The sequence below is a fragment of the Salvelinus sp. IW2-2015 genome, linkage group LG6.1, assembly GCF_002910315.2.
Source record: "Salvelinus sp. IW2-2015 linkage group LG6.1, ASM291031v2, whole genome shotgun sequence".
Classification (NCBI taxonomy): Eukaryota; Metazoa; Chordata; class Actinopteri; order Salmoniformes; family Salmonidae; genus Salvelinus; species Salvelinus sp. IW2-2015.
In genome coordinates this window covers 21,422,540-21,446,898 of record NC_036845.1, presented here as the reverse complement: position 1 = coordinate 21,446,898, position 24,359 = coordinate 21,422,540, and the positions used below count along the sequence as shown (strand labels likewise).

General features: G+C 43.7%; 1 protein-coding gene across 1 annotated transcript; it reads left to right on the top strand.

Annotated features, from left to right (window-relative positions):
* The first annotated feature begins 419 nt into the window (after positions 1–419).
* Positions 420–23,797, top strand: LOC112081109 (transforming growth factor beta-2 proprotein). Its single transcript, XM_024147148.2, has 7 exons — positions 420–1,729; positions 16,917–17,080; positions 19,990–20,122; positions 20,242–20,352; positions 20,711–20,879; positions 21,250–21,403; positions 21,689–23,797. The coding sequence occupies exons 1-7, from the start codon at positions 1,384–1,386 to the stop codon at positions 21,845–21,847; spliced, it is 1,236 nt and encodes a 411-aa protein (XP_024002916.1). The 5' UTR covers positions 420–1,383; the 3' UTR covers positions 21,848–23,797.
* Positions 23,798–24,359: the final 562 nt, after the last annotated feature.

The following is a 24,359-nucleotide window of genomic DNA, read 5'->3' as shown; positions in this document are numbered from 1 at the left end:
ATATAATTTATTTATCCAGTTCATATCATTTCTCAGGAAGCTAAATTGTATGTTCTTGTATTTTCTGAGTTTTCATCTGCAAAATGTTTCTTTCGAGCCATCCCAACTCGAATCTTAAAATATTTCTGGTCTACTTTGTCCATTGCGTAATGCGGTAGCAAAATAAGTGTGTTTTACACCGTACTTGTGAATATGGTTATTTAGCTAGAGGACGCCAAATTAACCATCTGGCGTTAGGACCCCGTGGTTGCGCGCAGGGACATTACCCACTGCACTGTCTGCACTGTCCGGATGGGCACACTAAACACTCGTTACAATAAATCGTCTCGTAACCTGAAGTTGAAGGAGTCCCCCGGTCTGAAAGTGACGACCACAACATCAATTTGAAGAAGGGGGAGCACGTGGTTAAGTAAGTCTTATAAATATCCCTCTACAACCGGCCGCATGCTGTTGTGCCACTGGCAACATCAGCTCTGTGGACCGATTTTCAGCAAGAAGGGATGGAGGAACGCGTTAACGGTTTACCATTGTATTAAAAMGAATTATTATCTTTATACTTCAACGTACTTGCCATACTTTTGATTTAAATTATCCTGCACTTTCTCCATTTATATTGACCAAACACATGCGTTATAACAACTTTAATAGGTTATATCTCCTCGAGACGACACCTTGCGAGTACCAGGACGGGTGGATTTTTGCACTGTTGTATGTTCTTCTGTCAAGAACCGCGATGCAACTGCTCAGCGAAGCCCATCTTGATCTTGAGATAGAGAAATCAAAGACGGACTTGTGCTGAGCGCGTTACTGGCCACCGTTGGAAAGCTCGCAGCGCTCTGATGCGGTGGAGGTGTGCGCTAACCCACAGGCTACACGTCTGTTCTGTACAACTGGAGATAGCGAGCTAGCTGGTTGTAGTTTGTTTTACTTCAAGGTTTTTGTATTGAACTTTGATTGCCATTTAATGGCCACAATTCGGTCTTTTTGTTTGGACAATTGTAACGTTACGCGCGTTTAGTATGCGTTTATTGTGAAGTGATTGGTAATATACATAGCCTACTGCTGCTGTCTGCTCCCCGCTGCCCGTATAACGGATTTTACAGATTATTTCCCTTCCATGGTTGTTAAATGGATGTCCAGGTACAATTTGAAAAACTGTGCTGAAACTGGGATCACAAAACGACCACGTTTCCCAATATTTAGGCTACAAGTAGTTAAGTGTGTAGGCCTATATTTAGTTGTAAAAAAAATCCAATATTTTGGCTTTTTTTTCATGTTTATATTCCCTTTTACTGTTATATCTAAATTCCCTTTCCAAGGCCGCTTTATCATTTTTTTGTCAATATTTCAAGACGCTGCTGTAGTCTACTTTTAGAGTTCACAATGAACTACTGCGTTTTAAGTCTTCTCCTGACCTTGGATTTAGCCACTGTGGCCGTCAGTTTGTCTACATGCAGTACGCTGGACATGGATCAGTTTATGAAAAAGCGCATAGAAGCCATCCGGGGACAGATACTGAGCAAGCTGAAGCTCACGAGCCCCCCGGAGACATACCCCAAGCCAGAGGAGGTGTCGCGGGATATCATCGCCATCTATAACAGCACGAGGGACCTGTTGCAGGAGAAAGCCAACGAACGGGCAGCAACGTGTGAGCGCCAACGAAGCGAGGAGGAGTACTATGCAAAAGAGGTTCACAAAATCGACATGCAACCCCCCTACCCCTCTGAGAGTAAGTGTGTGTGTTTGTGTGCGCGCCTGAATACGTGCCAGAGCGCCTGCGCACATGTGTAACGTTATGGTTAAAGGCATCATTTAAAAGGTCCAATAACCGGTAATTACCCACTGGGCACAGAAGTCAGTTCAATGTATAGTTTTGATCTACATTTGGTTGAGTTGTCAACTAAAGTGAAATCGACAAAACATGTCACCATGTCATTGGATTTAGGTTAAAAGTTGGATGACTGCAGTTTTCCACTGTGAGTTGTTGGGTTGAAATGACGTGGAGACGTTTTTGCCCAGTGGGTAGTATTATCTGCAAAGTATTCAAAGATCGCCATCCCTTTATATATGTCATCATGTGTGTTTGTGGAAACTATATAAACTATTCCTGGCACTGTTGCATCCAGGCAGGTAAAACAACGATAATGCGGGCCTGTGCTGCTAGAGCGGTCATCGAAAGAAGTTGCCTGACATGAACTTCTCGTGAGATCGATTTCCTTCTAGGCTGACTCCCGGCACCGGCTTGACAATGTGTTATTGCATAGTTATGAGGTAGTAGAAACAGACTACAATGAAACACTGATCCAAGACTTACACTCTAAAGAAGGAGTACCTTGTATTGCGTATGTGAGTACATTTGTAACTTAACACGAAAGTATTCCCAAATGTTATGTTAATTCAGCGTGTCCTTGCCTGAGTCTCTCCAGCCTGGAGCTGCTGTGTAGATAGGGACAGGGTGAGCACCAATGGCAAATGACTCATTAACACATAGAGAGGCCTATGAGTATTTATATCACATTGAAAGAGTGGATTATATCAGTGACAACCTCTTATTCTCAGTGGACGCCTCTGAATTCCTGTTTTCTCTGACTGCTATAAAGCATCAAGAGGAGGGCAATCTAATATATTGTCAGAACAGTTTTGAGATACCAAGTTTTATTCCTTTCGTCTCCGGGGGCAGGGGGTGAAATTGAGAGAATGGTGTGTGTGTGTTTTGTGTGACCTACACTCCCAAATTGGATTGGATTAATAGGGGTCTGGGACTGCTAAACCTGGCCTCCCAGAGTCACTACAATTACCTAATTTAAAGTTGCTTTTACCCCCCCAATGCTTGCAAGTAATAAACCACTGTGTTAATAACTACATTTTTACATAGTCATTCATATTTTCAAAGTTATGGTTGTCTAAACACAATAATAGTATTGAACACTGCTATTGTGCCATTAATTAGGATATATTTTATATGCCCCCAAAGTATATTTTGCATTAAATATTATCCTTGGCCCTGCCCGTTGTATAAATACCCTAAATATGAATAGATCAGGCAATGTGCCAAGCGCAGTCAGGAAGGCATTTTTAGGGTATAAATAATCCTGAGTCAACATCCAGAGAAAAAAAAACAGATTATTTTTTAATTTATCCTTTTTGATTTTCACTTCTGACACTGCTCCACTCTAGCTTCTGGGAAGAAAGATGACAAAGAGAGAGACGTGAGAGAGGGAGAGGGAGTCAAACCACCAGTTGTTAGTCCCATAGTGCACAGCCAAAGACGATACAGGTGGCTCTTTTTTTAACAGTTGACTGTGTGTGTGTGTGTGTGTGTGTGTGTGTGTGTGTGTGTGTGTGTGTGTGTGTGTGTGTGTGTGTGTGTGTGTGTGTGTGTGTGATCCAGTGTCAAAGTGTGAATGTCTTTGCCAGCTAGTAATGCACACAGACACACAAACGCACGAGGGTATCAACCTTATTTGGTAGGGCGCCAGGAAGTCCTCAGAGGCAGCACTGCGGGGCACCACGGCACTGTAACTCGCACTAAAAGGGGGAGAGGATGGGCTGTGGAGGGGAGGAGTCGGCCGGAGCAGGGGGGGGAGATGGGTGGGGTTTGGGGAGGGCATAGTGGGGGCAGAGAGAGAAGCCTGGCAGGGCCCACAGTGCACTATTTAAACCAGCAAGCAGGCATTGTACATATAATACTGAATGCTGCCCTGGGCTCTGCTCTGCCACTTGCTCCATGGAAAATTCCAGCTGGAGACCCACTGTTGCTGGGCTGTGGAGTGGTTGGTAGAAAGAGAACCTATCCTTCCCCCATCCCAATCTCGTCCTCTCTTTTTCTCATCTCCCCACTCATTTTTGCCCCTCATTGATACTCATTGGCCCCCAATTAAACTCTTCCCAATGTTTGCCTTCTCTCACCCCCCCCTTTCCCAATCTCGTATGTGTGTGTGCGTGCTGCATGCATTGCCTGCATGTGTGCTTGCTGCGTCTTTTTCAACCTTGTCACCTAGGCTATGTCATGGGACAGTCTCTCATGATGCTGCATTAGTCTCGTTCATAATGGACTGTACATTGGCCTGTTAGCATGCCCTCATTGCCCTATATATAAATGCTTGTTTAGCATAGCCCTGCCTACTCTCTAAGTTATTGTATGTCTCCAGTGTGTTATAGCTCTCCTGTGGACTAGAGGCTTCCAGGAACACAGTGACCCTAGTGTGTGTGTGTGTGTGTTTGTGTTTGTGTGTGTGTGTCTGTTGGGGGATAGTTTTGCCATTCCCTTTACTGTGGCACATGGTTTGTGTATTACACTAAGCTGTCTTTATGATTTGTGTATGTATGTTTAAACTATATGTGTTGCTTGCTTTTATAAAATGGGATTTAGATGATGTCATGTACACAGCATCTTTTATTTCAGCTCATGAAACATGGGACCAACACTTTACATGTTGTATTTATATTTTTGTTCAATATAGAAGTGCAATCCTCGTTCAGAGCAGCCTATTCCTCCCATGATTTTAGTCATATCACTGGGAGTGTTTGTATTAAACTATATATAGCATTTGATTTACATTAATGTTAACTTTGGAAATGTACATTGTAGAATAGAAGCGTACATTGTACTTAGTGTAGTACAATTTACGACACTATCTAAACTACACTCAATGCATTAGACATTGATATATTGTACTCACAGCAAATAACTTGACTTATTTCCAATTTATGAGACGTTGTTGGGCAAACATTTCAGTGTTTTAAGAGAAGTCAGCTGTTAAGGAGCTAACACAGTCTGTGGAAAGCATCTACCTGTTGTACCTATGTAAATAGAGACCACATGTTGATTCTGCCTTTATCTAGTAGTGACGATTCAATGGAGCACTAATTACCTAGCCTTTCGATAACACATGACACTTCGAACAGGTTCTGAACATTAAACTTTACATGGTTAAAATAAAATGCATTATGGCAAGTTTGAATCACTTTAGAAAAGCCCAGTGTGTATGTGTCAAGTGTTTGAGTTACAGAATTACTTCTAATCAGCTTTTTAAACTTTCTGCAGGAAGGATGTGTCACTTGTATTATGGGAGGCAGAGAGTGTCAGACTTACATAGGACTTAAAGACAAATGCACATTTATGAATAGCACTGCCTGTATTAAGATTTAATGATGTGTATTGTGTGCATGCATGTGTGTGTGTCCGCCCGTGTTAGTGTTACATGTGTGCTTGTGTGCATTCAAGCATGTACAATACCAGTCAAAAGTTTGGACACATTCAAAGGTTTTTCTTTATTTGTATCTTCTTTATACCACCCCTACCTTGTCACAACACAACTGATTGGCTCAAACACATTAAGAAGGAAATAAATTCCATAAATTAACTTTTAACAAGGCACACCTGTTAATTGAAATACATTCCAGGTGACTGTCTCATGAATCTGGTTGAGAGAATGCCAAGAGTGTGTAAAGCTGTCATCAAGGCAAAGGGTGGCTGGTTTGAAGAGTCTAAAATATATAATATATTTTGATTTGTTTAACACTTGTTTGGTTACTACATGAATCCATATGTGTTATTTCATAGTTTTGATGTCTTCACTACTATTCTACAATGTAGAAAATTGTACAAATAAAGAATGAGTAGGTGTGTCCAAACTTTTTACTGGTACTGTATGTGCTTGTGTTCTTGTCTGTGTGCCTGTCTAGTATGCTAACGGTCCAATGTAGCCGTTTTTATCTCAATATCAAATCATTTTTGGGTAACAATTAAGATTGGTTTCAATTAAAATGGTCAAAAAGAAACAAAAATAGCTTCTTAGCAAAGAGCAATTTCTCAAGCAAGATTTTCTCTAGGACTGTCTGGGAGTGGTCTGAGTGGGGAGGGTGGAAAACGAGCTGTTATTGACAGAGAGGTTTGGAACTCTCTTTCTTATTGGTCTATTAACTAATTTAACGCCTGGTGATGTCACCAGGCAGGTCAAAACTCCATCCCGCCAAAACAGGCAGAAATTTCAGGCAGTCTTTTGAACAGCTCTTACACTAAAAGAGCGTTGTCATCATTTGCACTTTTTCACAGTATTATTCCCTCATAGTGCAGAAATATGAAGTACAGGCAAATCTAGTATTTGACTGCATTGGGCCTTTTCTATAATATCAGCATCTTTGTTAGTTTCTGTTTGACTGCTGGTGTTTGTGTGTTCGGATGTGTTAGCTCAGTATGTTGAAAGCCTTGTATGTGTTGAGCCTGGTGTGGCTCGATGTGTGTGATGGATTGTGTTTAGTTAGTTTAAGTGAACACTCTTGCCTATCTCCCCTGAACTTCGGTAAATACCATGGTCTTGTGGCGCGTGTGTCTGCATGTGCGTTCGTGCGTGTGTTGCTGCTTCGTGAGGAGAGGGCTGTACAAACAACAGCCAAACAGATGAAGACAAACACACTGTGGAGAGCGGGCCCGTTTGAACTATTTGTGGGCGAGACGAAGCCTCGCGCTCACGCTGTGTTTGCCACTATTATTAGCTGCATCTGACTTTCACCAAGCTGTTTCAAGGGAGAGTGATTTTCCTGGGTTTGGTGCCACTGTACCTCAAGCAATTGCACATCAGTCTTGAAGGGATATTGTCTGAAAGCAACTCCCATAGTCAATGTGTTTCCCCAGTATCCCTGTTTCAGGTATATGGCTGTGATACGTAATCCTGTCTTTCTTTATACTGGTGGCTATGTTGTTGCTGTGTCATGGAGCTGAGTTCTATCATAATGAAACTGTGTTGGATATGGAATCATAATGCCATGTAGCCTTGGTGTTGTGTAGTTCTTTGACTGGGGTATCTGCAGTAGGTCTTTGTCAGTGTCAGTTTCTCTGCTGTTGTGCACCCTGTTGATGTGTTCTTGGAGAGGGAGAGGGAGAGAKAGAGAGCCAGGAGGTATCAGCAGCAGCAGCACTGTGGGATTGTTGTTGAGAATGGGGCTCGATCCTCCGCTAGACTTACGCAAGACCTTGGACGCTGCTGCCATTTGAATTGGAGGACAACCAGGGCCAAGCAGCATTGCGTAACCGAGGGAAAGATCGAAAAAGAAACGGGGAAAGAGAGAGAAAGAGTAAGCAAAAGAATAACAACTGTTCCTCCAACGACTTTTTGGTATTGTTTACAACAATGGGACAGGTTCCCGTGTAAGATGCTACTCTAACAGGACAGTAATAGAAGGGATTGAGCGCTAGTGGTGCTGTTAGTGGAGGGCAGTTTAGTGAATGTGTCCTGCAGAGAGGCACGTTTTATGGGACTGTTGAATGTGTGATTGCGGTTTGTAATGTTARGCAATCGCKGAGCAGAGGATAGTGTATTGCTGTGTGTGTCATAGTGTTCCGAAGGTTTATGTATTCAGCGATTAATGAGGTGAGGTATTCTCCCACTGAGTTTGGACCAGGCCACTGCTACCCAGCATGCATGCACACCCTCGCTCCTTGCTCGCCCTTCTCTTGCTTCGCCCTCTCGTCGCTCTCTTTGCTCTCTCTCGCTCTCTCTCTCCTCATACACACACATTTAAACACAAACAACAAACATACACACACCGCCATGAGGTATCTCTCTCCTTCCCCTTTCTCTATATATCTCTCTTACACTATCTATCCTCGTCTTTCTTCATCGCTGCTCGTGTTATGCTGCTACCTAGTTTGCTTTGTTTCTGGTTGCCATACAGCAACAGTGGAGAGGGACCATGTGTCGACTGGTGGCCGAAGCCCAAAGCCCTCTCATCTGAGTCTCTTCTCTTTCTCTCTCTCCTCTTTCTCTCCTCTCTCTCTCTCTCTCTCTCTCTCTCATCTCTCTCTCTCTCTCTCTCTGCTCTCTCTCTCTCTCTTTCTCTCTCTCTCTCTCTCTCTCTCTCTCTCTCGTGTGTTTCTGTGTATGTGTTGTATATACATTTCTGTGTGTGCGTGTTGGTCTGTTGCTGGGAAAGATGCCTGTGGAGACTGACAGGCCTTCGTGGAAGGGGCTTCAAAGCACCGGGTATTTTTAGTTCCCAGGGATTATGTGCAGAGTTGTTTTCAATTTGCTATTGGCAGGTGAGTGGCTGGGCGGAGGCGTCTGCAGGGAACGAGACAGGCGGGAGCTCTCTTCCGTCTCACATTCCCTCTCTCTCTCTCACTTTCTGTCGTCTTTTTCCCCTTTACTCTCACTCTCCCCCCACTCTTTCCTCTGTGATCTCCTGTTTGTCTGTCCCTGTTTCCTTCTCGACTTCTCTCTTTATCGCTGTCTCGTTGTTCTCCTATTCCATCTGTCAAGTTTGACTTTCTCAGCCAGTCGACTTTACCTCTCCTCTCTCCTTTCCTCTCCTCTCCTTTCCTCGACCTCTTCGTTACCTTTTCTTGACAAATATTTCTCTCCTTTGTCATTGCTCATGCCTTTTTTTTTCATCCTCAGATGGTCGTCTTGATTCCACACAGGATCTGTCTCTCCCTCTCTCCCGCTCACCTTTGCATTCCCTCCCTTCTATCTTCTCTCTCCTCTCCACGTCTCCTCATCTCAAATAACATTTTATTTGTCACATGCTTCGTAAAACAACAGGTGTAGACTAACAGTGAAATGGTTACTTACGGGCCCTTCCCAACAATGCAGAGAGAAAAATATATAAGAATATATATATAAGGGTACAAGGTAATTGCGGTAGATACAGTGCATTCGGAAAGTATTCAGACCACTTCCCTTTTCCACATTTTGTTACGTTACAGCCTTATTCTAAAATTGATTAAATAAAACATTTTCCTCATCAATCTATACACGATAGCCCATAATGACAACGCAAAGACAGGTTTTTAGATAATGTTTTAACCAAACCATAAGGTCAAAGGAATTGTCCGTAGAGCTCCAAGACAGGATTGTGTCGAGGCACAGATCTGGGAAAGGTTACCAAAAAATGTCTGCAGCATTGAAGGTCCCCAAGAACAAAGTAGCCTCCKTCATTCTTAAATGGAAGAAGTTTGGAACCACCAAGACTCTTCCTAGAGCTGGCCACCCAGCCAAACTGAGCAATCGGGGAGATGGGCCTTGGTCAGGGAGGTGATCAAGAACCCGATGGTCACTCTGACAGAGCTCTAGAGTTCCTCTGCGGAAGCCACTCCTCAGTAAAAGGCATATTACAGCCCGCTTGGAGTTTGCCAAAAGGCACCTAAAGGAATCTRAGACCATGAGAAACAAGAATCTCTCGTCTGATGAAACCAAGATTGAACTCTTTGGCCTGAATGCCAAGCGTCACGTCTGGAGGAAATCTGGCCCCATTCCCACGGTGAATCATGGTGGTGGCAGCATCATGCTGTGGGGATGTTTTTCAGTGGCAGGGACTGGGAGACTAGTCAGGATCGAGGGAAAGATGGACGGAGCACAGAGAGATCTGTGATGAAAACCTGCTCCAGAGCACTTAGGACCTCAGACTGGGGTGAAGGTTCACCTTTCAACTGGATAACGACAGGAGTGGCTTCGGGACAAGTCACTGAATGTCATTGAGTGGCGCAGCCAGAGCCCAGACTTGAACCTGATCGAACATCTCTGGGGAGACCTAAAAATAGCAGTTCAGCGGCGCTCCCCATCCAACCTGACACAGCTTGAGAGGATCTGCAGAGAAGAATGGGAGAAACTCCCCAAATACAGGTGTGCCAAGCTTGTAGCGTCATATCCAAGAAGACTCAAGGCTGTAATTGCTGTCAAAGGTGCTTCAACAAAGTATTGAGTAAAGGGTCTGAATACTTATGTAAATGTGATATTTCAGTTTTTTCTTTGTAATACATTTTGGGTATTGTGTGTGGATTGATGAGGGGGGGAAAAAACAATTTAATCAGTTTTAGAATAAGGTTGTAACGGAACAACATTTTCAAAACGTCAAGTGGTCTGAATAGTTTCTGAATGAACTGTATGTACATATAGGTAGGGGTAAAATGACTAGGCAACAGGATAGATAATAAACAGCAGCAGCGTATTTGATGAGTCAAAAGAGTTAGTGCAAGAGGGTCAAGTGCAGATACTCTACGCTGACTTTTTTTTACAAAAAAAAGTGGAAAAATGTAGGCGGACACAAAGAAATGTTGAAGCACAATGTTAAATATTTAAGGCAAATAAATAAAAATTATAGGTTGCACAGAAAAATGTTTGGGCACATATGTGAGTAAATGGTCGCACTGTAAAGTCCTGAGATAGTCTGGGTAGCTATTTGGTTAACTATTTAGTAGTCTTATGGCTACTCCTGGTAGAAGCTGTTCAGTGTCCTGTTGGTTCCCGACTTGGTGCATCGGTACCACTTGCCGGTCCAGTGTGTGTGAGAGAGAACAGACTGTCCGTCCATAGAGTAAGCCTGGGGAATCTGAGAGCATGTCTTACAGAAGTGAGAAATGCTCCAAAGTAGGTCAAATAATTTTCCCTTCGGTCTGTCCCGGTATCCCGGCCCTGCAAACCAATATTTGGTCTCAATTTCCATTTTCAAATGGTGYAAATGACTCTGAGGTAGCAAACAGTTGCATCCAGTAATTTTACAAAGTCATATATCAGACTTTTGGGAAATCTGAACAAACATTTTGATATTTTCCTGGTAATTCATGGCTTGTAGGACCATTCCAACAATAAAGAAAATGAATGTCTCCTCGTAAAATATATACCACTTAATGTCATATTTTATTAAAGCCACATGTTATGCCATAAAGGTCTCCAGGCAACTCAAATGTTTTAATATTACACAAAACACCCTGTAATATCCCCCTGTGTGTGTGTGTGTGTGTGTGTGTGTGTGTGTGTGTGTGTGTGTGAGACTGTGTTTGCATGCACTATGCCAATTTATCTGCAAAAACATTTGCAGGTGTTGTTATGAAATCCTAATAGCCTGTGATAGTATCACAGGTTTTTATTGAAACTGCAGTTTTTAGCCTGGTCCCAGATCTGCTTGTGCTGTATAGCTAACTTTGGGTTGTTGTCATGCTAAATGTTTGGCATGACAATGATCATTGGCAAGACAGCAAACACAGATCTGGGACCAGGCAAGTTTTCTCCAGAGCAGAACCTTGTGAGTTAGGTATTTAAACTTTTGTAGGCACTTTTCAGCTGTTTCTCAATGATTTTCACTCTTTATTATCAGGGAGTGAGGACAGGAAAAATCAAGTTGTCTTCAGTTAAGGAGACGAAAGAGCTTGTTGAATGAGATTTTAAAATAGTGTGTAGATGTCACGCCCTGGCCTTAGTATTCTTTGTTTTCTTTATTATTTTAGTTAGGTCAGGGTGTGACATGGGTATTTATGTGGGTTTTGTAGTGTCCAGGGTGATTGTAAGGTTTAGGGGGTTTATTTAGAGTAGTTGGCTTTATGTTTAGTATAGTTGTCTAGTAGAGTCTATGGTTGCCTGAATGGGTTCCCAATTAGAGACAGCTGGTTTCTGTTGTCTCTGATTGGGAGCCATATTTAAGGTAGCCATAGGCTTTAGTTTGTTGTGGGGAATTGTCTATGTCTGAACGTTTGTAGCCTGTGTATGTGCACTACGTTTATTAGCTTCACGGTCGTTTATTGTTTTGGTTAGTTTGTAAGTGTTTTTGTTTCGTTTTGCCTTCTTCATTAATAAAAGGAAGATGGCTTATTTTCCAAATGCTGCGTTTTGGTCCGTCTCTCCTCCACACGATCGTGACAGTAGATCCTAAGTAAAAACTGTGCAGACATTTTTATTGGCTGACCATTAGCAAAAGGAGTCAAAGTCAAGTGCTGCTGGAGCAGTGGGCTCAGCCGAAACCAGCACAGACCAACTCCAAATTTAACAGTTCGGCCTTAAATAGTTTTTTCCTTTCTCGAAGGTCAAATGTTTGCCCACTTCAGGTGTTTCACTGACCTGTGCCAAGCACCATAAAGTCCCTTTCATGTAAAAAAAAAAACCTCTCCTTAGTGTCGCTCTCTAAAGTAGAAGTCAGACACAGCTTGACACATCACTATTTGACAAACAGTCTGCAATTAAGGGCAGTTTTAGTGTCATTACAGTATAAACTGAGAGAGTTTGGGCAACACACACACACCACGGTGTACTTTATAAAACCTGCATGTCTGGAGTGCATTAAAAGACAAAGATGATGCTGGCTGCAGTTCTGGAACTGCTCTGGGGACAGGAAGCAAGGGGGTGGAGCCAGGGTGCAGGAAGTGTGTGTAGGGTCAGTGGAGGTCAGTGACAGTGTGAGGAGTGAAGGACGCTGGGAGGGGTTCCATTGGTTGGCACAGGTCCCTGTGACTCTGCTGTTTAGATAACTGCACAGCAGACATTGAGCAGTTCACAGTCCTCCCGGCTCTGGAGCCGTGGGAAAGATGCATATTTAATGTAATTCCCCCAAGATAAACGCTAGTCAACATATTTTCTTTGCATTATTTGAGGTCTGACAACACTGCATCTTTTTTTGTTAATTTGACCAGTTGTCATTTTCTGCAAGTAAATGATCTAAATGACAATATTTTGGGGGGGAATTTGGGAGAAATGTTGTCAGTAGTTTATAGAATAAAACAAAAATGTTAATTTTACCCAAACACATACCTATAAATAGTAAAACCAGAGAAACTGATAATTTTGCAGTGGTCTCTTAATTTTTTGCAGAGCTGTATATTMTGAGAGGGGGTGGACCCCCGCGAACCCTCTGCTGACGCCAGAGTTTGGGAACCACTACTCTATAGGACTCCACTTGTGAGGAGAGCATATTAATGCCCATGATTTTGTAATGAGATGTTCGGTGAGCAGGTATATACAGTGCCTTCGGAAAGTATTCAGACCCCTTGACTTCTTCCACATTTTATTAGTTTATAGCTTTATTCTAAAATGTATTGAATTGTTTTTTCCCCCTCATCAATCTACATACAATACCTCATAATGACAAAGCAGAAGAAAGAAAAAATATATATAATATCACATTTACATAAGTATTCAGACCCTTTGCTCAGTACTTTGTTGAATCACCTTTGGCAGCAATTACAGCCTCGAGTCTTCTTGGGTATGACGCTACAAGCTTGGCACACCTGTATTTGGGAGTTTTTCCCCATTCTTCGCTGCAGATCCTCAAGCTTTGTCAGGTTGGATGGGGAGCGTTGCTGCACAGCTATTTTCAGGTCTCTCCAGAGATGTTCTATCGGGGTCAAGTCCAGGCTCTGGCTGGGCCACTCAAGGACATTGAGAGACCGAGGCCACTCCTGCGATCTCTTGTCTGTGTGCTTAGGGTTGTTGTCCTGTTGGAAGGTGAACCTTCAACCCAGTCTGAGGTCCTGAGCACTCTGGAGCAGGTTTTCATCAAGGATCGTTCTGTACTTTGCGTCGGTATCTTTGCCTCAATCCGAACTAGTCTCCCAGTCGTTGACACTGAAAAACACCCCCACAGCATGATGCCGCCACCATCATGCTTCACCGTAGGAATGGTGACAGGTTTCCTCCAGACGTGACGCTTGGAATTCAGGACTAAGAGTTGAATCTTGGTTTCATCAGACCATATAAACTTGATTCTCATTGTCTAAGAGTCTATACGGTGCCTTTTGGCAAACTCCAAGTGGGCTGTCATGTGCCTTTTACTGAGGAGTGGTTTCCGTCTGGCCACTCTACCATAAAGGCCTAATTGGTGGAGTGCTACAGATATGGTTGTCCTTCTGGAAGGTTCTCCCATCTCCACAGAGGAACTCTAGAGCTCTGTCAGAGTGGCCATCGGGTTCTTTGTCACCTCCCTGACCAAGGTCCTTCTCCCCTGATTGCTCAGTTTGGCCAGGTGGCCAGCTCTAGGAAGAGTCTTGGTGGTTCCAAACTTCATCCATTTAAGAATGATGGAGGCCACTGTGTTTTTGGGACCTTCAATGCTGCAGAAATMTTTTGGTACCCTTCCCCAGATTTGTGCCTCGACACAATCCTGTCTTGGAGCTCTACAGACAATTCCTTCGACATACAATTCCTGTTTTCGCTTTGTCATTATGGGCTATTGTGTGTAGATTGCTGATTATTATATATTTTAGAATCCATTTTAGAATAAGGCAAAACGTAACAAAATGAGGGAAAAGTCAAGGGGTCTGAATACTTTCCGGCACTGTATGTTTCCGAAGGTTGTTATGAATAAATGTTATAAGCTGATGTTGGAAGTATCCCAGGACAGGGTTCTTCCTCCCCGCACAGGAAGACATTCATGGTGTATTATTATGAAACAGTGTGATCCCTGAAAGATAAGCCCAGTTTTTTTCCTCCTTCAGTTTCTTGTATGTGACTTGCCACATAACTGACTTCCCTGATTGAAATATGTGATAAGAAATAAAACTATGTGCTTGTTGTTTATTTTTGAAAAGTCCATGACAATCATTGCTTGGCTTCTGAATATACATGGGGGCAGTATAGTATTTTTCTCCCAGCAGCACATGCCTGACTATTTTGTCATTGGCCTGTAACGTCATGGAAGTGATGAGTAATGAAGGGAACGATGAGAGGGATCAGGGGGGCTGTCTATTCGCTGTGTGTGACAGCTCTCATGTGACATCAGGCTCCCCTCTGGGAGGAAAGGGGGAAGAAGGGAGGCCTTGGTCTGGTTAATGAAAGTATAGTGCAGCCCCTCTAACCAACCCCCTCCCAATGAGCCTGCGCTTGGTGTGTTCCGTTCCATGTGTGACATCACCACTGCCTCCTCGCGTCTCAATTCCCTGAATGAGCCCGGGTGCAGTGCACACAGTCAGACCACAGAGGCGCCAGTTGTGGTGGATCATTTTGGTGTGATGTTCGTATAAATCAGTGTTACCGTGGTCAGACTGACTCTCTCTCTCTCTCTCTCTCTGCCACTGAACCTCATGTCAACCAGCTTATTGAGTCACCCAGAATTCCCCAGTTGACTTGAGGATGTATTACTGTATTGTGTGTGTCTGCTTGACTGTTTATGTTTTGTTGAGTGAAAGGACCTATTGTGCAGTAGTTGTGTGTGAGAGAGCATTCCATGTGTACATAACGGATATACAGTATCTTTGTGTGTGTTTGGTTTAGTTTATTACGATCCCCAGTAGCTACTGTACATGCAGCAGCTACTATTCCTGGGGTCCACATAAAACGTACAAATACATAACGAAGTACAGAACAGTTATAGACAAGATACATTAAATTATACCTTTTTTTTATTAAATAAGAGTTATATAGGAAAGACAGGTGGAGACCAAAAAAAGACTATTTTACACACAATTCATATATTCATATTCTTAAATACAGTACAGTTAAATTACATCTTTAGAAAGAGGAGGCGCTGTGAAGCACAATGTATTTTTAAAGCTAAACTTGCGTTTTGCTTAAGTAACATCTGGTGGAAGAGCATTCCACGATGACATGGCTCTATACATAACTGAGCAATGCATTAAATCTGTTTTTGGTTTGGGTACCATGAAGAAACACGTTGTGGCGTGTCTGGTGGGGGTATGTATGTCTGTTTGAAGTGTATGCAAATAGATTGTATGTGTGCGAATGGATATCCAGACCTGTACATTAGGTGAGTGTGTGTTCATTGTGGTTAGTCCAGCTGCACTATTTCCTGTGCCCTCAGTCAATGCGGCCAGTGTTGTGTTAAGCACAGCGMCKTCATTCATGAGGCAGCYCTGCTGTGWAGAAGTTACACACRGCCTTAAYCTGGCCCATTGGGACTTGGAYGTGTGACTTTCTCTGTTGACYGATGGGAAGGAAGCGAGCAAGAGCGTAGTTAGTCTTGGCTCATCTGACTCTCTGGTCACACAGAGAAGGGTTAGTGTTGGCGCGCCCAGACCATTGGTCACTGGCGCAACACACAGAGAAAGAGAAGAAAGATTGATAGACTGATAAAAAAGACAGGAACTGCTCTGAAACATGACGCTGGGACGGGTATTTGGTAGGTGCCTGTGAGAGACCTGAGTGGGTATCTCACTAAGAAGGTCAAAGGTCACATTAGACACAGTCACCTCACCCATGGTCCCTCTGACACAAGAGCATTGTCACAGCTTTGTGTTTAACACGCATACAAACTGCACACACACGCAAGCTATTATAATTCAACTGATTTATCTCAGAGTTGAGTAAAGTAAATTGTATTTTGTCTGTAGTTGTCCATTTAGGTCCGGCTCCAAGCACAACTGCTTAGCAGTTTCTCTCCTCTCTCTCCCTCCTGTCTTGATGGTCGTTGCGGTTGTATACTCTCTTTAAACAAACCATGGTGGCTGGCTAATCCTGGGCTTCTGCCTAACGTTGCAGCCATCAATTTAAGGCTCCGGGCCTCCTAATACACCGRGGTGTAGGGAACTGTCAAACACACACCACCGCACACATGGTTCCCAYCATTACGTGTGTTGCYTTACTTTCTGCGCCCAAGCYCGGCTGTCAGGCGCACCACTACACACAGMGTTGTCAYTGRTAAGTGTGTCACCCGGTTCRACTGTGTAAGCTTCTGTCAAACACACGCTTCCACCACACATGGTTTTGAGTTGTGTGTGAGRGTTACAGTACTACTGTGCAGYTCCCYTATCAGATASTTACACAGAGCTACACACATGTTCGGGAGTATTCAGTGAGRGTTARSATAGTACCGGGTTCCTATAGGAACCATATGAACTGCAGCATTACCCCCAAGTGACCCTCGCGAGAGACAGGGAGATGTGTGTGTCTTAACATTGCAAGAGAGCGAATGGCATCAATTCTAATCTGGTGTGTGAGCCGTTTTGATAACTGCTGTGGTTTCTCATAGAGAAACTATGATAATTCTTTGAAGTTGCAAAGATGAGAGTGAATGTCATTTTGCCTTTTTATGACCTCTCAACTGAACACAGTGAGTGAATTAACTGGGGAAGAGTAAAAGTAGGGAAGAATTTCCACACTGTCAGCCATTACATTTGGATTGGTCTTGTCTTTACACACACACAAACACAATCGTCAGTCGTGTTGCTAAACTTCGTCCTCCTTCCTGTATTTCAGATGTCATCTCTCCCATGCACTACAACCCGTACTACAGACGGCTCACCTTCGACGTGACCTCCATGGAGAAGAATGCCTCAAACCTGGTCAAGGCTGAGCTACGCGTCTTCCGTCTCCAGAACACCAAGGCCCGCGTGTCTGAACAGAGGATTGAGCTGTACCAGGTAAACCTCCCTTCTGTCCTCATCTCTAACCAGGTTTCCATCCATCCAACTTTTTTTATTTTTTTAAGTGTATTAGATTTTTTTTAACCCCCTTTTTCTCCCCAAATTCGATCTTGTCTCATCGCTGAAACTCCCCAACGTGCTCGGGAGGCAAATGTCCAGTCATGCGTCCTCCGAAACATGACCCGCCAAACCACACTTCTTAATACCCGCCCGCTTAACCTGGATACCAGCTGCACCAATTTGTCAGAGGAAACACCGTTCAACTGACATCCGAAGTCAGCCTGCAGGCGCCCGGCCCACCACAAGCAGTCGCTAGAGCGTGATCAGCCAAGTAAAGCCCCCCCCCGGCCAAACCCTCCCCTAACCCGGACGACGCTGTGCGCCGCCTTATGGGACTCCTGATCACGGCTGTGATACAGCCTGGGTTCGAACCTAAGTCTGTAGTGACACCACTCCAACCTTTTTATGTGAGTGAAGTACTGTACATGTTGGATAAAAAATGTAAGACAAGCCTGATGGAAACAGAACATTTTTCAGTAAACTTACCAAATGTAGACTGAACAAAGTACACTAGACAAGTTGCCATCTTTTTGTTTCTGTATAATTAATTATGCGAGAAATGTCAGTGGAAATGCTTTTATTCACTAATATTGATATAATAACCATCATATTGAAGTAAACTTGGAGTGACACGATGACATGTTGTGTGGTACTCCCACTACGACTTCTCCAGGAAAGCATGCAATTTATTAGGTTACAGATGAAATCAATTAAGATGAACTTCACAGGTTGGTGAAAGTGCAATGTGATGAGCTTGATGCTCCTTTCCAATAAATACAGAGGGTCTTATTTTGGTGACGTGATCATCGATGCTTGGCGTTTGACAAATACAAATGATCTTGCTCTTTTGTCCATAATAATCTCGTTTTGTAGGCTATAGGCCTAACCGCAGTGTATCTGCGAGCTGTTGGCTAGAGCGCATGTGTCAATACCAGAGTGGGCACACTCGCTATATAACGCCAACATCTTTTGTGAGAAAACCATCAGTAGAGTTGAAAATGCATTGGAAACCCATTTTACTTTTTTATTCGGTACATGTGCACTATGTCATCACGCACAGCTTTTTATCCACAACAAGTCCATTTTATGGAAACACATCTCCGGTGGGAGAATGTGCATATTGTTTTTATGCGGATTTTAGAATATTTGCATGAAAATCTTTCGCCAATTGGATGAAAACCTAGTTGATGAACCACTCTGAGCTGGATCTAGTGTCATTTCCACTTAAGGACAAAACAGAACGTGCCAGCGAATTAAAAGCAGTGAGTGGCCATTTTATCACCTCTGACCACAGAACAACAGCTGTAATTTTCTGTTAATTTCCCGACGATTCTACATGTTCAATCGCCACCATTCATCGGCACTCAGCAGGTGATTTACTGTGCACGGCTGATGTACATTATGGTGTGTATTTTCCTTTATTCTTTACTCAACCACTCCATACTATATACATACTGTGTCTCTATTAGCACATTTGACATAGCATGAATAACAATATGGTGGTATTCCACAAAGATACTATTTTTTGTTTTAATCCCCCAAGTTTTACCACTTCACACCAGTACGTAATGCTTACCACTAAATTACGTACATGCGTGCACTCACACACACATTATGAAGCTCAGCGTGGGCCTGTTAGAAATGTGTTAGTCAGTAGTGTCGGGAGCCGGGCGGCTCATGGATCAGTCCAGCGTTATTTGTGAGTCGAGAGAGGAGTGTGGAATGCAGAGCGATGATTTAGACCCGGTGCTGAGTCTCCGAGGGCTGCGCTCCGGCCCAGCCAGCCTAATGTCTACTGCCTCCACACAGTGTAGGACCGTCGGCACCAGCCCATTCCCAGGGCGTGGTAGTGTTTATGTCCAGCCAGGGTGAATGACAGGTGGCCTAAACACAGCTCAACATGAAGGATTTTCTCACGCGAACACAGGCGATTGAAAGCGTGTGAGGGAGGACGGATAGAGCCGGTACAACCAGGGAGAGTTTCTCCAAGGAGATCAACTGACAACCTTCAGTAATACATTCAAGTCGCGCTGTACATGAACTGGACACCCAAAACCTTACGCCGATGTGTGTAGTTCCACACACATTCAGATACAGAGTGGAATTGAGCCTATCATAATTATGTATTTTTCAGAGATACAGTGATACTATACATTAACTACTAGGAAGGTTTTCTCTTTGCCATGACTGTTGAGGAGTGATCGGGCCCTGAGATGGTTCACTCGCCAGGGCCTAGTGAAGACTAACCAGGGCCTAGAGGAAAGATAGCTAGGGCCTAGATATGTTGAAGTAAGTGACCATCCAGGTCGATGGGCCCTCCATGTCTGTCTCTCATCTCAAGGGTTTGTAAGCAATTGGCCACAGTCTCTGTAGGCTTACTTTTCAGAGATTTTGACTGGTCTCAACCTCCTTTTTCTCTCGCTCTGCCTCTCTCTCTCTCTCTGCCTCTCTCTCGCCTTTCCCCTACCTCTTCTCCCTCCCTCTCTCGCGTCTCTCGTCAGGCTTCCCTGTAGCAGCAGTAGATCTCAGTGGTGTAGCAGACAGTGGTGGAGTAGAGGAGCAGTGTTTTTCACATTAAGGAGAGCATGGCCAACATCAATACATGGTTATGAAGGACAGCAGAATAACAACGCTCTGTCCGGCATCTGTTTCCGGCCCAGCTCGGCTCCTCCTAGACCTGCTCAATCAATCAGGGAGAGAGCAGTCTGGGAGACTGGGGGGACAGGGGGGACCACTACTAGACCCGAGTAACTGAACCAGGAGTGACTTCTGGGACTTACCAGAATTTCCCTCCAGGTTGTTCTCATACATAGGACTTGTGTTGTGCGCTTGATGTGTTTCCACAGATTTTAAGTCACAAGGACCTGGCTTCCCCGACGCAGCGCTACATCGACAGCAAGGTGGTACGCACGCGCATGGAGGGGGAGTGGCTGTCTTTTGACGTGACAGAGGCAGTCAGTGAATGGTTGCTTCACAGAGGTAGGACACAGAGGTTTTTACCTCCTATACTACAACTGAATCACTGATCAGACAGTACATGTTGCTGAAATCTCATTGGCCTGTTGTATATGAACAATCCTGTCTATTTTTCCCCCCAGACAGAAACAGTGGATTCAAGATCAGCTTGCACTGTCCGTGCTGCACGTTTGTGCCCTCAAACAACTACATCATCCCCAATAAGAGTGAGGAGCTGGAAACCCGCTTTGCAGGTATGTATTGGACAGTATATGTGTGTTACTCTACAGGTATACAGATGCTATCTTAATTTGACCAGTTTCTCACAGCAGGAAAAGAATCCTGCAGCAACAGGAAATGTGAATTATTATGGACAGTTTTGAAGGGGTTGATACATTTTTCAATTGGGAAAATCAAGTCTGAAATTTTTAAGTGTCACAGAGAATTTTCCTGTGCAGCAGGAAATGCAAATTGTAGTGTATTCAAGGTTTTTTTTTTACTTAAAAAATTTGTCATTTCCACTTTAAAATGTCACACTTGATTTCCCCTAACTTGATTTGACATTGTATGAACATGATGAATATTGATGATATGTATGTGTGTGATTGACAGGTATAGATGACAGCTTCCACCACAGCGGAGACCTGAAGGTGTATAGGAAGCGGCGCCACAGCGCCCAGGCTCCACACCTGCTCATGATGCTGCTGCCCTCCTACCGCCTGGAGTCCCAGCACAAGAGCCACCGCTCCAAACGAGCCCTGGACGCTGCCTTCTGCTCCAGGTACTGACCCATACTGATCTCTACTGATCCCACTGATTCTCACATGACCCCGACACCACTCTGCTGTCGGGAACTCAACACACACACAAGCATGTGCGCATACACACACACACACCTAATAGATACGTTACATACCTAGTAAATAGTTACCTTCTCTGTCAGCAGTTCACCCTCTCAGTGACACACACACAGACACACACACACACTTGGCAATTGTTCTTATTGCAGAACTCTCTCTGCTCACAGCTATGCATGTATTCACTCTCTTACACACACACCCCCACACACAGACAAACACACACACACGTGTGGCTCCCACAGAACCGTATCCATCCCTCACTCCTAACTCTCTCGGTCTTCCTACACACAGAAACGTCCAGGATAACTGCTGCTTGCGGTCGCTCTACATCGACTTCAAGAAGGATCTGGGCTGGAGGTGGATCCACGAGCCCAAGGGTTACAACGCTAACTTCTGCGCCGGTGCCTGTCCCTATCTATGGAGCGCTGACACCCAGCATTCCAAGGTGAGAAGTCAAGGGTCAAAGGTTAAATAATCCACAGGATAATAATCCAAATAATCCACAGTTTAGAGCCAGCAGAGGTCAGAGTGGTAGTGTAGAGCAGTGGTGAGAGTAGCAGTGTGGCGTAGCGATCATTGTGGCAGCGTTGTGCAGTGGAGTTCTTCTGTAGATCGTCTCATTCCTATTTTTTTGTTTTTTTCATAGTTTCAAGCAGCACTGGTCAAAGACCATTGCCTTTGTCAACATCAAGCCTCATACTTGARCTCTGTGTGTGATTCTTCGCTTCAGGTGCTAGGRCTGTACAACACCATCAACCCYGAGGCYTCYGCWTCGCCCTGCTGTGTGTCTCAGGATCTMGAACCTCTCACCATCCTCTACTACATCGGCAAGACCCCCAAGATAGAGCAGCTCTCCAACATGATCGTCAAGTCCTGCAAGTGCAGCTAGGAACTGTTACAAGGCAACACACATGTGCATACACACACATTCAGTCATACACATTCATACACGTGTGCATATTCAGTCACACACACACACACACACACACTTGGGTACACACACATTCAGTCACACCCACATGTACACACACATGTACACACACACACAAATACACATACTGTACATATACACATACACACATTCATCAACAAACACATACTGTTCATTCACACAGTCAGTCACACTATTACTTTCCTGCACTATTGTACAGACATATTTGATCTCCTACAAGCACAAGTGGAAAAGGTGCTGAGCAGATCTAGGTACAGAAAACATGTCTCCCGAAACAACCATGCACACACACACACACACACACACACACACACACACGCATGTGCACACACACACACACACACACACAGCTGTGGCTTTTGTACAGGCGTGCCTGTGTTTTTGTGTTTAGAAAGGCCCTGTTAACATGCCTCACCTCACACACTTGTCACACAAAGACGCAAGAGTACGGCAAACACTGGAAAAAAAGTATACGTGTCTATATGTGAAATAATACGTCTGAGAAACAAAGGCGACCGCCCCCCGGTTTCAACATTCAAAGCAAGCCATCTCCTTGATTTTGTTTGTCTCGTTTTGCATCCTTTTGAAACTATTGTAATTTTATATTTTGTTTTTAGATTTTTTGATAATTGTATTGCCTATTTAAAATCCAGTGTTTTATGGTTAGCACCCAACGCGTTTTCAACTCTCTCGAGAAGTGGTGGATGAATCCACTCCCCAATGTCAGTTTACTAATATGTTATAACATAGTCGTGTTATAATCGCATCCCATATGCTGTTTATATGTGCTGTAACAGCCACGTAAGGCAGAAAGAGGCTAGGAGACTGTAAGCGGGAGACTGTAAGCGGGAGAGAGACAGAATGAAAGAAAATAAGCACACCTAGTATGCCTACCTTTTCAACAGAGACTCATCCTCACACAGGCATACTCATCAAAAAAGCACACACCCATCCCGAACCCTGCAGCAGGCAACATATTCAGACTGCTGGAATGAACAGTTCTGACATTTTGATTAAAAAAAATTAAAAAGTGTCCCAAAGTACTGTTGAGCTCTGTTTACCTTGTGCATTGAATCTTGAATGCTTTAGGGAGCCCAACAGTGATTCCATCAACCACACAAGGTATGTCACCATAAACACACATTTAAGATTTCTGTGGATATGTTGGTTTGTTCTTATTGGAACAGGGTTGTCCTTGTCTATATGACGCAGTGGTATAGGAATGGGGAGGTATATTAGTTAGGGAGGTATAGTAGTGTTGTAGTGATAATTCGAGAGAAGGGATACAATAGGTGAGAATGGACAGTAGATGTGACCTGGCTCAGAGATTCTCCATGAACCTTTGAGACCATTCCATTAGGTCTGAGATTACTTTAGGTCGGAGGTCAAAAGGTCATATTTACAGGTGTGCAGTAGTTGTTATGGACACCAGCGTTATATCTGCTCATTTGCATCTGAAAAGCTTTGTCTCGCCCGCCTCCCTCAAAGTGTAAAGCCATTATTCAGTCATAGGTTTTTGTCCTTTGTAGGAATAAAAATTGTTGGATACAAAGAATTGCACTGACGCTATTTTGATTCTGTTTTTTATTTTTTATTAGTCGTTACTTCCCCCTTATTAAATGAGGAGTGTTGATGATGTGACTTAGAGCAGGAAGTGTAGGTGACACCACCCCGCCCCTAACCCCACCCCCCCTTGGGCACCCGCGCCAGTGGACTTCCTGGAAAACCAGGAAGAGGAGCGAGGCACCAATCTTGTCATGATAGAGCTATTATTTTTCGTTGTTGTTGTTTATGATAATTATGTTTTTGTTGTTGTTGACCCACTATGATGTATTGTAACACATTATTGTTGTTGTACTCTAGTGGTAAATAAATTATTTAAATTACAAGGGAATAACACAATTCGCCTTTTCTTTTTTCTGTTAATCTGTGTTAAACGAAGCGTGATATTACATACATTTTATCAAACATTGAGAGAGAAGTTTCAAAAACAGATTTTTTTGACACTCCCATTGAGCAACACAATAACATTATGATTTTCTTATGTTGCATGAGTGTGCTGTCATTTCCATCTCCAACACAAGCACTGAATGCATCTCTCTCTATTTCTTACTGTGAAAAGCTATGGAGGTAAGCTAGAATGGCACGTTGTTAGTACTCCATGAATATACATTTACAGTATTTGCCAGAATTTAATAACTCTCCAGAAGAGTAACTGCCAGATATTGACTAAGGGGACGAAAGGGAGTCTGCAGATGAGGAGGGAAAAGGAGGGAGTGTGTGCACAGATAGGGTGCAGGAAAGTAAAGAGAGATGGAAGGATTATGGACAGTATTAAAAGTATGTGGGAGGTGTGAGTCAGTTTGTTCTGGTATGACGCTTCTCACCTTGAAAGTGAGAGGGAGACAGGCAGGCTGCCCAGGGAGAAATATGACATGGCAGATATCTA